The following is a 14,051-nucleotide window of genomic DNA, read 5'->3' as shown; positions in this document are numbered from 1 at the left end:
GGCAGCCTTTCCAATAAATACATGACTCAGGGAAAAGCCTCACAGAAGAGGACCCAGCAAGAATCATGAGGGATATGAAGCACTGTTAAATTGCAATACAGGCCATTCATTCATTTTAAAAACTTTTCTTTTTTCCCCCGCTTTGGCTAAAGCATCTGGATTCACAGGACAGCAGCATAAATGGTCTTCAGCTTAAAAAAGAGACATGGTTATTTTATTTTAGATTGCTAGTCCAAAAAACTACGGATTTTAATACCGTCACCTACCATGGAGCCCTGCTCTTAAATAGATTGTTTGAGCATTTTAATAGAAAGCCATGATGTTTTGTATTTGTTTTCTAGGTAAAACATGTAGATAAGGGCAGGTACTAAAAATGGACCATTTTCAAGGTTTTATTGTTCAACCTGATCCTTTCAAAATGCACTAAAATGGTGTGCAAGCCAAATAAATGATCTATTTTCTTCAAAAATGGATTTTTTTGAAGGAGGAAATAGTATTTATTAATGTTGATTTGCTTACTGAATCCTTGTGTAAAAGTGTTTGAAATGTTTGTAGACTGCTACAGCTGTGTTTGCAAACCTTTTTTTTCTGTAGACAACTGAAAACATGGACATAAGTAAACTTATTTAAAAAAATCTCTGTGGACAAGCAGTGCCATCGAGTTTTCTTTTTTTTTATCCCTTATGTGATTTTATGAGAGTTCATTTGCTGCTGTGCTTGTGTACAGGAAAAAAAAAAGACTTAAGACACAGGTCAGTCCTGTTTGCTGCTAAGACTCTTTTTTCATGGCCTTGAAGACACAGACAAAATTGCTTTAAGGATTAAAAAAAAATTTGGCAATTCGGGAAAACACATTTCCATTTTCATAAAATGTGAAGAGGATCCTTCTACCAGCCAATAATTTAATTAATGTTATCAGCTTGAACCTTACTTGAAGTCCTGCCATAGCTGGTAATGTACCATCTTATCCTGTTCAGGAAAGAATTATTTACATGGTAAAATGGAAACCACTGTTATTTATGATTTTGAAATAAAAAAAAAAATCAAAATTCAGACAAGTTTCTAAATTTTTTCTTACACTATACTTAGTTTGCAGTATTCTTGATTTAAATACAGAATTAATTATAACTTATTAGAATTTTATCTCTGTTCTTTGAAACATGTCTTTTTCAATGATTTTTTTTTTCCTTAACTGTCTGTTTTTAATAAAGGTAAAAGTTGGAATTTCCAAAGAGGCCTTAGGGAACTGGGATTCAAACTCCTACTTTGGGTTCCATCCCTCTGTAACCAGCCAACCATACATTTATATGTAACCATATAAATTTCTAGATATGCAGGTTTCCCCAAAAAATTATTTTGTATATCTTCCTCACCATATTTTCAAGCAAAATCTTAACCAGCAACAAACAGCAAATAAGTTCAGCTTTCTTCTATAGTTTATTTTTTCATACAAAAATAAGTTGATTTTCTGCCTCAAAAGTAAGTTGTTTCTTGTACTTTTATTGATAATGATGCATATGCTGACATTGTGTATGGAATTTAGCCCTCTGTTCAGAGCTATCTTCAGTCTTTGCTGATGGGAATGAAATGTATAAACCTGTAAGGGACAAGAGCATCATAGCATGTAAAGATGGAAGACATGTCTTAACAACAAAAATCATATATATATCTATATATATACCCTCTTCCATTTCTGTTATTTTGTGGTTTAACTGTGAAGCTTTCAACTATGAAATCTCTGAACCGACATTTGGGTGAAAACAAATTCTGCAGATTCCCAGTCCTCTCATTTTGAAGCTGCTGCTTCCTTATGAAACTACAAGTTTTATATTGTTAATATCTCAGAAAATAAACCCTCCACACTTGAGTTATATATTAAACTCTTAAACCAGTAACTAATAAATGCATTTCTTTGCCTAAGCAATATTTAAATAATGTAGTGATAGCTTATAATAGAATGATCCGTGACAGAATAAACACAGTTGATGAGACACACTCATCTGCTGGATTGATTAGTAAGGCTTAGTTTATTGTAAAATCTTAGGAAAGGGATTAATTTTGAACTTATGAAGAATTAACTCGCTTTTCTTCTACTTAACATTCTTGATATCCAAAATCCTGCTTGCCTCATGTGAGTATATTTTCAAGGTAACAACTCTCCACATTTTTAAAAAATTCTGAAAGGAGACTACTGTATAAAAAGAAACTTTCTAGAAAAACACTATCAAAACTAATAGTAATAAACTAATAGTTTACAACTAAGCTATGGCTAATAGTAATGAATACTAATAGTTTAGAAGATCAAAAAGCAAACACTTTCTGTTGAACAGAACATATGCAGTCAGATTGCACTTAACATTGCCCTCTAACAAATTTCAGTAATAATGTCTGCTCTGTCCCCAGGAGTGTTTAAAACCCTTAGCATTCGTGTCAGAATTCTGAGATACTTGTAATTCTGTAGCATCACTATGTCTCTTCTAGTCAGTTAGAAGTTTCTAACTTACTACTTCCCTTTTTGTTATCTTCTGGAAAATGTTACGTTTAGGGAAGTCAGATGGCCTGGTCATAGAAGCCTCTGCATCTTCACTCAATTTACTGCAATGTATTAATTTTTCTGGTCTTTCTGGAACAATTGCGCAGCTTTTTAGGAGCCTAGGCTGCAGAAAGATCCATACTACACCTATACTGTCCCTTAAATAATGCGGTGGGACAGTAAGTGAGGTGATAGTACTATTCATTAGTGCTGCCTTTTTTTTAATTATTTTTAAGGGTGCTGTTGTCTTGCTTCATAGCACTTCCCCATGCTTTTCATGTCTCTTTCCACAGTCACTATACATGTCTTGTGCTATGAGTAGCTAACAGCGCTGAAAAAAGGGAGGAGGAGAAGTTCTGTGTTTCAGATAGCAGCACAGTTAACCAGCTTTCTGGCTTCAAGCTTGCTCATCTTTCAGGTGGGTCAGACCTCCTTCAGGCCTGACCAGCCTGCCCTGGTGTGCACCTTGGGCAGGCGCCAGAGGTGAAAAGCATGCCTGAGCTCCGCGACCAGGCAGCAGTCGCAGTGCCGCTGCTGGGCCTAAATCCAGATGGGGAGCGAGAGAAGAGCAATTTTGAAGGGAAAGAGGAGATGGAGGAAAAATGATGCTACGTGGGTACACAGTATGTGCACTCGTTATCCAGGTGCGATTGGTCAGCTTCAGCCTGTCACACACGTTGGTTTCCTGGTTTTAGGCATTTTACTGGACCATTTGTCCAAAGCTTAGCTGTTCCCTGACTGCGTTTTGCCTGAGGTCCAACGCTTAAACCCAAATAGCGTTATTCTATGCTGTTCTCTCTAATAAATGTCGTCTTTGTTGACGCTTACTCTCTTCCACAGGGGACTACAGCGTCAGGAGCAATGCCGGGGTTTTGTGGGGAGCTTGTAGGGTGGGACTGGACCAGGGTTAGGAGCGAGCGCCTCGCGCGGCCTCCCGCTATCTCTGCGCGCAGCCCTCCGCCGTGCAACGGCCGGGCGCCCTTTGAAGCGCAGACCGGCCCCTCCCCCACCGCCGCCTGGCAGCGGCCCGTAACGGCCGGCGCGGTGAGGGCGCGCGGCCTCAGGCCGCCTCCGCCCGGCGCGCCTGTCTTGGCTGCGCGCAGAGCCTAGCCGCTCCCTTGGCCGTGCGCTGAGGGTGGCTCTGCTGCGCGCTAACGGCCCGGCGCGGCCGGCCCCTTCGGCGAGCTGCTCCCGCCTCGGGGCCCGCGGTTCGGCCCCCGCCGCGGGGCCTGGGGCGGGAGGCGGGCCCGGCGGCGGCTGCCAATCACGCGCTGCTGCCCAATGGGGGCGGGCGGAGGGGGCGTGGCGCGCGGTGTGTCGTCACGGCGTCACGTCGGCGGTGCCCATGGCGCAGGGGGGAGGCCGGGGCTGAGGGGAGCGCGGGGCCATGGCCTCGTCGGTGGTGCGGGCCACGGTGCGCGCCGTGAGCAAGAGGAAGCTGCAGGCCACCCGCGCCGCCCTCACCCTGGTCAGTGCGGCGGCGGCGGCGGCGGGCGCGGGCCCCTCCCACCGCTGCCTTCGCCCCCGAGCAGCGGCGCTGGAGCTGCGCCACGGGCCGGGGAGCGGGGGAGGCCGCGGCGGGGGGGTGCCGTTAGCCGCGCGGGGCTGCTGGGGGCGGGTGGCTCCCGGCAGTCCGGGCCGCGCCCGTGCGGGCGGGGGGAGCTCCAGGGCCGCTGCTTGGCGTGTTTTGGGGGGGCTTTTTGCGCAGTGACCCCAAGAGGTGTGCGTGTTGTCGGGGTAGGGACCCCGCGTCCGCAGAAACGGGCGCGGAGGTGGTTCCCAAGGGCGTCGCGTGTCGCTCTGTTGGTTGAGGAAGGGCATTTGCTGGTGGCGGCTATGCCGTGCCGTGGGGAGGGCTCACTGCAGGGGGGGCAGAGCACCCTGCGCTGAGGGGGCGGGCGGAGTGCGTCTGCCTCGGTCGCTTGTCGGGGGGTCGTTCCTGTGCGCTAGTGATTCGGTAGCAATTGAGCATTAAGGCTGTTAACTAGAAAAGGTAATTAACACTGCTAACTAGTAAAGGTAAATCTAGTTGAAGTTCTTAGTGGCTCGGAAACTTGTATGTAAGGGAGGGCTTTATATATACTTCGTGTACGTAGTCTTGCATTGCTGCAGCAACCAGATCTACGTGAGCTATGAATTTATCTGCTGTAAAGTCACATTTCACCTCTAAGTCAGTGGGAAGAGAGGAGAAGGAGACATGCATTACAGACAAAAATCAGTATGGCACAGAAATATTTATGCGACAGAAATCTGACTAGAACAGAACTACTTAAATTGTAGTAGTAGTTTTGCCAAAAAATCATATTAAGGACTGAAGTTCTTGCCCTATCTGCTGCTAGCAGGGATGAGGAGGGAAGTAAACAGTTACTGTATTTTTCATGGATTAGATTCAGGTGCTGTTTTTTTACAGAAGAGTACATTAACGTAAGATCAGGCATCAGTTTCAAGTAGAACAAAGGTAGCCTGCGCTGACAGATGGCTGGTTCTGTAAGTGGACTTTGCAGACAGGAGACAAAGCTACACTGTATACTAAGATAAAATTTCATTGCACAGAGTTGGAATTAAAACTTCTTGCATTATTTGCAGTGTGTGACTTGCATGTGTTACAGCATGTGTAATATACTTAGGTCTATTTAAAAAAAAAAAAGTTTCAAACTGATGAATGCACTTGTGTTTTTCAGACCCCATCAGCAGTTCAGAAGATAAAACAGCTTCTTAAAGATAAACCTGAGCACGTAAGTGCAAACAGGGCCACCTTGTAGATTGTATTAAGGTAGCATTTCTGGCTAATCTAGTAGCTTGAAATAAATACTGAACAATTTAGAGATGTTCTTGTCTTTTTTTGGAGGGGAATGTATCAACTTGTTTATCTGTCAAGCTTTAGTTCTATATAAAAATGAAATTCTGAAAATGACTGATTGTGATGACTCTTCACTTTACAGTTATTTTTGAAATAGATAAAGCTGAAAAAATTATTCAACCTTCAAAATATTTCTAATCTAGATTTTAATTAACTGTTCTAGCATGGCATAGGTGGTGACTTCTGGCAGGGCCAGAGATCGCCGACTGTTGATTTGAAGATGTAATTAAGTTCTTGAAGGAATTCTGGCTGTGAAATATATAACTTTAATATTAGATTCATACTCATTGAAGGTAGGTGTAATTCTTATGAACCCTGTCAGATAATGTATTTTTGTAAATGATGATCCACTTTTCACCAAGTAACTGATTGAACTTGTCATCTTTTCTTCTTGGGGAAAAACACATACAGTTTTCCTTCCTAGCATCATAAAAACAAGCATTAGTTTTTTTCCTCACAGCAAGAGGAAGATTATTTGTTATTTAACTGTTGTACAAGACCTGTTGTTTCTTTTCCTTCCTGCGTCATGGCAACTGATTAGACTCTTCTTTTTAACATTTTAAACCATCCTACGGAAGCCCTGAGCCTGCAGTTTAGCTGATCAGTCATCCCCTTGTTATAAAATGGTGTTTGTGGGTTTTTTTTCCCTAGCCTGTTGTTTCTAGCTGTTCTTGTAGAGATGAGTATTTAATCTGAAAAGAACAAATGCTGCTTGTCTGAGATCCCACTTGATGACATCTATTGATGCATTTTTGTCATAATACTTTTACAGGAGTTACTGTACTTTTCCTCTCTAATTATGTACTGAAGCATACATGTTTGAACAGAGGTGCAGATACTTTTGGAAGATTTAGTTTTCTGGTTCAAGTGTCCCTACAACCATTTCTCAGGTCTTTATTTACATAGATGTTCTTTTTGTCTGACGTACAACATAATATTGGATAATTGCAAATAATTAAAACATATTGACTAGGTTGGCCTTTAATGTTGATTACTGCAATAAATGAATAAACATACTTGCTAAAAAGGAGAGAGAGAGAAGATTGACTTTTAGGTAATTTTTTCAAAACTTTGGATCGAATGAAAATTTTCTGTAGCTATCAGGAGTTGCATGAAAATTTAGTAACTGCCCTTGGCTTGGTGTCACAAGTTCACGATTAAGTTACTGTCAGTAATCTTAAAATATTGTCTGACCTAGCATTTGAATAAACTTTGATTTGAAGTCACAAAAATATCTGTCTTCAGAATTTAACTCTGACTTTTATGGTATTGAGTACCTACAGAAGTGCTGATAGTTTATTACTTTAAAACTTTTTTGTAACGTGCTTTAGGGCTTTGGCCACTATAGCAAACATCTGATATATGACTTACTGCTAGTATAAATAAAATGATTATTAATAACAGCAGAAGTGGTAATGACAAGTATAACTAGACTCAACTGATGTATTCTTACAGTACTGTCACTTTCATGTAAAATGTGCAGTAACATAGAACAAGCATAGGATGGAATGAAGAGGCAGATTTTTGCCAATATCAACCCAGATGAGAGTTGTAAAATGAGTAATAAATATGATTTGTGGCCTCTTACCTTGGTAGTCAGTTTGTAAAAGAGGAAAATGTTACCTTCTAATCTATTAGGCTTCTGTTTTAGCACTGAGTTTGAGGCAGGGAGGAATAAATATCAGCATTTTGTTGTTATTCATACTTTTTATCTTTGTGTTCCAGAAGATGTTTAAAACATCATTAATGTTTTATTTCAGGTAGGCGTGAAAGTAGGTGTTCGTACAAGAGGATGCAATGGACTTTCTTATACATTAGAATATACGAAATCAAAAGGAGACTCTGATGAAGAAGTAGTTCAAGATGGTGAGTTTTTGATAGTGTAAAGTGAAACTGTGTGGTGGGAGGGAAGAATAACTTAATTGTAACTTTGCCAAGGGATAGGTTAGAAATTCTTTGAAGTAACAAGTTACAGAGGCAGATGTCCTAGCATTCTGTTAAAAGAATTTTTGCCTTAGGTTTTTGTTGTGAAGGTGTAGAAGTAACTGGTTAGTTAAAATCCATAGATTTGCAATGGAAATGAAAGTTGGATCAAAGATAAACCTCATTTCCTGTCCATGTTAGATTAACTTGGAGTTCTCTAGGATAACAACAAAAGAGTCTGTGTACTGGGTGAGAATAGATGATCTAGCCTATTATTCCCATCTTTGGAGGTGACCAAAAGCAGATACTTAGAGTATAAAACAAGGCATATCTAGAAAAATACTTTATCAGCATACCTAAAATAATCTTGGAAAGATAAAAATTTTCTGCAAGGAGTTTTCCAGTCAGTGTTCTCTAATAACTAGTATTATACTTTGTTAACTTAAAAATTAGTTTTAATCTCTTCATGCTTTTGATCTTGACATTGTGACAATTAATTCCATAACTTTAATTAAGCAATATGTTGAAAACTTTTCTTTTTTTTATGCTGGCATTTAAGCTTGCCACCTGATGATTTCGTTGAGCATCTCGTCATAGGTCTGTTATTGAAGTACAGAATAATTATACCATAGATCTTTCTAATTTTTATGGAAACGTCTATTGGTGGACTTTATGTCAAGCTTGGATTTTTACAGAGGCATAATAATGTTTGTCTTGGTCTCCATTTGATCTCTGTTTCTCTTCTTAAAAATTCCTAAAATTCTTTGGTTTTTTTAGACCTTGTTGAACTTTGCTATGTTTAAATCCAGGGGGATTATTTTTAATCTGGTGGCAAAGTCGGAGATTAGAGTAAGAGTGGGGTATCACGATTTCCTTCGCACAGAAGCTGTGCTCCTTGGCAGAGCCTGTCTCTTAGCTGCTTTGAAAGTATCTGTGACCAACTGATAAATTTTATTCTCTTACAGAGAGAATTAGTTGGAACTTGAGCAAATAATTAAATTGAGCTGGGGTAGATGAGATCACAAATGCCATCTAATTTTGCAGGTGCCTAATTTCAGTCTAGTCCTAACTTCAAATTTAGCTGGCTCCTGGAGTTTCCTCTTCTGCTGGACTCCAGGGCTGCTCTGGCTTTAGGGGAATTGAAAACAATTTTTTGGAAGGCAGTTCCTGGCTTGGATCTTCAGGTAGATGAAAGCATTTTGCCACTGTTATAACAGAGGCTTAAACTCCAGAGCCAGACAGTATTTCAGATATGTCTGTGTGCTTTCTGTTTTGTTTTGGTTGTTTCAAGACAGCTTTTGGCTGAAGACTGGCTTTTGAATAGCTCTGTGCTCAGTGAGCTGGTGGCTTTGGATCTCAGCCCAACTTTCCTGACTTTTAAATAGCAAGCGCTGACGTTTAATACAGAATTATGATTCTGCTTCGAGGACCAGGTTCATGAAATCTTTCATTAGATTTATCCTTCCCTGTCTATTACTGTCCAAGTTGGCCAAAAATTGTGCAGGTTCAGCTTGGTTGCTCACAAACTTGAGCTGTGTTAGTAACGTGTTCTGTCTCAATTTCTATGATGAAATAGCTTTCCAAAAATATTTCATGAAACTTATTGGTTTTTTTGTTGCTGCTACTGATAGTATTTTTTATTTTTATTATTTCCTAGTCAGTGAGTGGTCAGCTAAACCAGTTCGTTCATGCTAACCACTTCATATCAGACTCACAGTTTTAAAGTTCAGTAACTTTCCAGGTTGGTAGATACTTTGCATACTTTAAAAAAGGGAGCTCTTTTTAGCTTCTGAAATGAATTACTAATTCTCAATCCTTAAAGGTAACTGTATCTTCAAAAGTTCACACGTTTGCCTTGGTGTAAGACTGCGTGTTGCTAATAATTTACATACACTTAATAACTCTGGCAGAGCAAAGGACTGTCTCTGAGATAGGGGTTCATCGGTTTGTTTTTTAGGAGGTTTTTTGGCATTTTGTTGGGTGCACAGACTTTAAGAACATTAGGAAATAGGTTACTGATTAATGCATGGGAAAGCAAGTATCAAAGGTGAATTTAATTCCCAAGTTCTACACCTTTTGGCCTAGGTATCATGATTTTAAATTCATAAAAAAAAAATACATGTGTATATACACACATGAATACCAGTACTATACTGTTCATGGAGCTTTATAGGAAGAGCAAAATAGTCCCATCTTAGGCTGGTGAAATCAAGTTATATTGATGGACTTTGTATTTAGCTTTCATTTTAATCACTGGTTGAAGTGCAGGTTCAAAGTAAATGATGAACAGTTTGGCTGTATGTAATTTTGTTGTTGTTGTTTTCAAGGGGTTAGAGTGTTTATTGAGAAGAAAGCACAGCTGACACTTCTAGGAACAGAAATGGACTATGTAGAAGACAAACTGTCCAGTGAATTTGTCTTCAATAATCCAAACATCAAAGGAACGTGTGGCTGTGGAGAAAGCTTTAACATATGAAATCTCAGGACTGTTACTTTGACTTTGAACACCACAAAACACTTGCTGAGTATGTGGCTTTCAAAAGTAAATGTGTTTTCTTCAGGTTCTTAGGCTGTGTAAAGCGTGGATGCCGTTAAGGAAAATAAAGTTAATTCATTTTGAAAAAGTAAATCGTGTGTTAAATTCCAGCACTGATGTATTTATGCTGTAATTTGTGGTGAATTGGGATCCAGAAGGTAAGAACAGTAAGTGCTGTAGCATTTCTGTATTTTCATATATGAAAGAAATAAAATCTCACTGTTCTTTTCCTTTGTCGTTTTCTTTGTCCGCTCCCCTCATACTTCCCAATCCAAAACCCATGTGCAAGAATATATCGCCTATGTATTCTGCTTTGATTTGAAAAGAAATACCATTTATATGTTTGTGTGTTTATGGATACTTATACGCAGACACACACTGAGCTTCAGAATTCACTATGATTATGTAGATGCGTATTCTGTTTGTTAGGTTTCAGATGCTTTCATGTTTCTATGCATAGGTTTTCTGGTGGTTTATTTTCCCATAAGTCTAAAGAAGTCCAGAAAAGAAGTTCATGTGCTATTTCAGCAGCAGTTCAAAATGTGCTAACCCAATCCTGGACCTTGCCTTGTTGAAGGCACAGTCTCTGATGTTTTCGAAAACCACTTTTCAACAACATACAGTTAAAATATATTCAGGCATAGAAGTATTAAAGCAGAATACGCACGGGCCTTGTTTGTCACATCTCTGTTGTTTCTCTTCATCTTGCTTGACTTAAATTGCCAAACTGGTAAATCTGCTTCCAAACTCTGATTTCCACTGTTCACAGAATGTATGTGTTCTCCTATGCTGTCTGCACCAGAAGCTGTTTTTTTAGAAAGTAATTTTCATTAGCTTTTTGTAGTCATGTTTGTTCCTAATTTTGCTACAACTTGGACTTTATTTAGTAACTGAGTAGGAACCAGGGTTTTTCACTTATAAAACTTGTGGTAATTTCTGTTTGACTTCTGTCTTGAGATTAACTTGGTAACAGGAAAACCATTTGTAACTTGAAAAGGCTTCTATGTAAAACTTGTTTAAAATTAATCCTATCAGTAATTAAAATTTTTTTATTTATAGGAGGCCATTTTTTCTTTGGAAATTAAAGTTACTTATTTTCTCCTAACAAGAATTTTCCTTTTCCAAAGCAGTGTTTTTTCAAGCTGATAACAGTCTTCAGCACTTATTCCACTGGTGCTCTGGCAGAAGTGTAAACCGCTCTCCTGGGCTTCTCACAAGCTGGTATGATAGAAATAGCTTTCCATCCTCTTATCCTCCTGTTTCCCTGATTGTCCAAAGATGGTGTGCAGCTAGGCTACTCACTTGTGCAGAAGAAAAGACAATGTACCTGTCTGGGCAACTGATCTCAACAGTTACTCAAAAGGTAGAAATAAAAAGTAGTGGACAACAGGGACTTGGATATTATATTTAAAGATAGGAGGACATTGACATGGGAGTGAACAGACTATTTAAGGCAGGAGGTTGGAAGTCCAGAGGTCACATTGGTCTGGAGAGTTGCTCATAGACATGTGTATTTGACAGCTTTGGAAGAGTAATGTACTGAAGGTGTAGGGATGCAGCTAGGTAGACCTGGCTTGGGGTAAAGGTGTAGAGGAAGACTAAAAATGAAAAAAACAAAAAGAATTGCTCTTGATATATCTTATGTAGTGCACAGGAATAGAAGGATAGAATTTCCACAGGTGTAGTTTAATATTAAATACTTGAATTTAATTGTGTATCACCTTTTGATGTAAAAACACTGATTTTCTTTTATTAGTCAACTGTTGTACACAATTGCTTTATTTTATATAGTAATTCAGGAAGAACTGGTAATACAGGGGCTAGGTGAATTTATAATGCCATAAGTCCTTCAGTCTTGCCAAAAAATCTAGTGAATGTGATAGAGTTGAACTTGTGTGTCTAAAACTCCAAGTTCAGGGCATTTCTTCAAATTGCATTTCTCTGCTTCTTATTAGAAGATAAAGACTATGAATGTAGCGCTGGTGGTTGCCAAGAGTGCTGTTATTTTATTCATTTAATGTGCTTTTGGGTTTTTCTTAGGCCTTTGGCATATTTAGCATTCCTTTTTGTGTGTTGTGTGTATGCCTTGAATGATAGTTTGCACTTTCATACTCCATGAAATAATTTCCTAAGAGTTGTCAGTTTACTAAAACACTTAACGCACAGTGTGTTGAAGTAAACCTCTGTAGAAGTGCTGGTAACAGTTACATAGTAGCATTGTTTTGTTGATTGGTCCATTATAATTTTGTGCAATACTGTATGTAGAGTTCTTGGTTATAATAATAAATATTGCCTGTTGGTAAACATGAAATACTCCTCTTGAAATGATTCTGTTTACAATAATAAACAAGTGCTACTGGGGGGTGGGAGGAAGCATGGAGGAGATCAGGCTTCTAATTGGGGAATCGCAGAGGTACAACATTATTATTACCTAAAGTAATATTATTGTAAAATATTAAATATTTCCAAGTAGTGTTGGATTAGTTTAGGAATGTAGTATGAAAATTTGTTTACTAAATTAACTATGTACAAGAAAGTATTTTCACATCTTTCTTGGAAAGGTTGGTGATGAATGCCTAAAGTTACTAAACTTTTCCATACGCTATTCTTAGGGTAAAATTCTATTAGGCAGAGGCTTATTTCAAAAACTTCCATATGCCAAAAATCTATTTTGGTACATTTCAGCGAGGGGAAGATGATTCTGTTCAAAGTAACTGTTGGCATAAAAGTGTAAGTGGGGGTTGTTTTTCTTTTCTTTTTTCTTTTCTTTTTTTCCCCTCTCCCTACAGCTAGGCAATTTGAGTGGGAGAATTAACAAAATATCCTGACCATTCCACAACAATGCTGTATGATGTTACTAATATGCCTTAGTGTATCATGTTTATGCTACATTTTGGGTCTTTTCTCCTTTAAAGCTAAATTCCCTTTTCCTGTTATGTGAAGATTCTGAATAAAGGGCAGAAAGTAAAACACTTTGTAAATATGCTAGGGTTCATCAATGAAGTTGTATATTCATGGGAGAGTGAGCAAAATACTTCATGTAGTTGGGAGCCTGGAAATGCAACATCTATCACTCTGTAGGAATTCTTACAGAACTTGTAATAATTGCTACTTGTGAAGGGTTAATTGCAGGAAGTCTATACCTGATCCACCTCTTTATTGCACTCTGAGTGGCTCAAGAAGAAAGACTTGTTGAGAAAAACATTGGAAAGTTCAGTATGCAAGTCATTCTGACAACAGTTGATGGGACAGAGTGAATTTGAGCTCAGAAATGAGAAATAATATGCACGTAGTGGGACTGTAAATTTTAATTTTGAATAAGTGTATTTTTTTGAGTTAAATCCTGTAGATTGCTTCAATTTATTTGTTTCTTACTATGATCATTATTCTGCTCATTTACTTAAATGACTAGAATTTTGAAGTTGCTTCCGGCAGAAGCATTTGATAGGTGTCTAGCGTGGCAAAGTGCATACTTGTGTGTGTCCCAAAAGAGCACTCAAAAGACTACTTGAAAAATTAATTTTAGTCATGGCCTGTACAGTTTTTTGTCTATATAGTGATCAGTTGTAGAAGTTATGAATAAAGACAGCCAAACTGCTTATTTGAGAATTTACACTATACTTTTAAGGTAAGTGAGATAATGTTACTTCAATGTGGTGAGCTAAAATGCAAGTAGTTAGCACAGTTCCACAGGCATTTGGGTTTGAGCAGCACTAGAATAGTAATTCTTATATGTAAATATCTTAAATATCTTCTAGCACTGCATTTCTACTTAAAAATATTTAAGGAATATATCTGCTGAATTTAAGCAGGGTCTTCACCTTCATCTTTTACTGTCCCCTTCTGTGGGCTATTTAAGAGCATGTATGTGTTTTAACCAATAATTGCTTTCGCCAGGCCAAACTGTGGAACCCAGGAGTCCTAACCCCTACTTCTCTTCCTAGGTTCAACTGTAAATACTAGTTCATGGGGAAAAATACCTATTGCCACAGGGTGGCAGCAAGTTTCCAGTCCATCCATCTCAAAGCAAGAATCACTTCTCTCCTGACACCTATGCTCTAAGTTTCCTGTTGTATTTCATGTATATTAGAGTACTTCTGCTTATAGTGATGATAACTGTTGTGAAGTTGTGCTGTTTGTCCTTTTATGTGTTTTTTTTTCTGTGCTTTTTCTCTGCTCTTGGAGAGAGACAGATGGCT

The 14,051-nt window shown here is 38.8% G+C and overlaps 2 protein-coding genes across 2 annotated transcripts in view; both read left to right on the top strand.

Annotated features, from left to right (window-relative positions):
• The window catches only part of LOC112978784 (terminal uridylyltransferase 7), a 34,448-nt gene extending 32,760 nt beyond the window's left edge, over positions 1–1,688 (top strand). Inside the window, exon 29 of the mRNA XM_064501876.1 lies at positions 2–1,688. Within this exon, the coding sequence (XP_064357946.1) occupies positions 2–69 (68 nt within the window). The 3' untranslated portion in view covers positions 70–1,688. The remainder of the gene's footprint in view (position 1) is intronic.
• Positions 1,689–3,826: 2,138 nt separating this feature from the next.
• Positions 3,827–10,082, top strand: LOC135324871 (iron-sulfur cluster assembly 1 homolog, mitochondrial). The gene is made up of 4 exons (XM_064501878.1): positions 3,827–4,001; positions 5,215–5,268; positions 7,154–7,259; positions 9,644–10,082. The coding sequence occupies exons 1-4, from the start codon at positions 3,921–3,923 to the stop codon at positions 9,790–9,792; spliced, it is 390 nt and encodes a 129-aa protein (XP_064357948.1). The 5' UTR covers positions 3,827–3,920; the 3' UTR covers positions 9,793–10,082.
• The last annotated feature ends 3,969 nt before the right edge of the window (positions 10,083–14,051 follow it).

Source organism: Dromaius novaehollandiae, chromosome Z, assembly GCF_036370855.1.
Source record: "Dromaius novaehollandiae isolate bDroNov1 chromosome Z, bDroNov1.hap1, whole genome shotgun sequence".
In the NCBI taxonomy this organism is placed as follows: domain Eukaryota; kingdom Metazoa; phylum Chordata; class Aves; order Casuariiformes; family Dromaiidae; genus Dromaius; species Dromaius novaehollandiae.
This window is presented reverse-complemented; position numbering and strand designations above follow the sequence as displayed.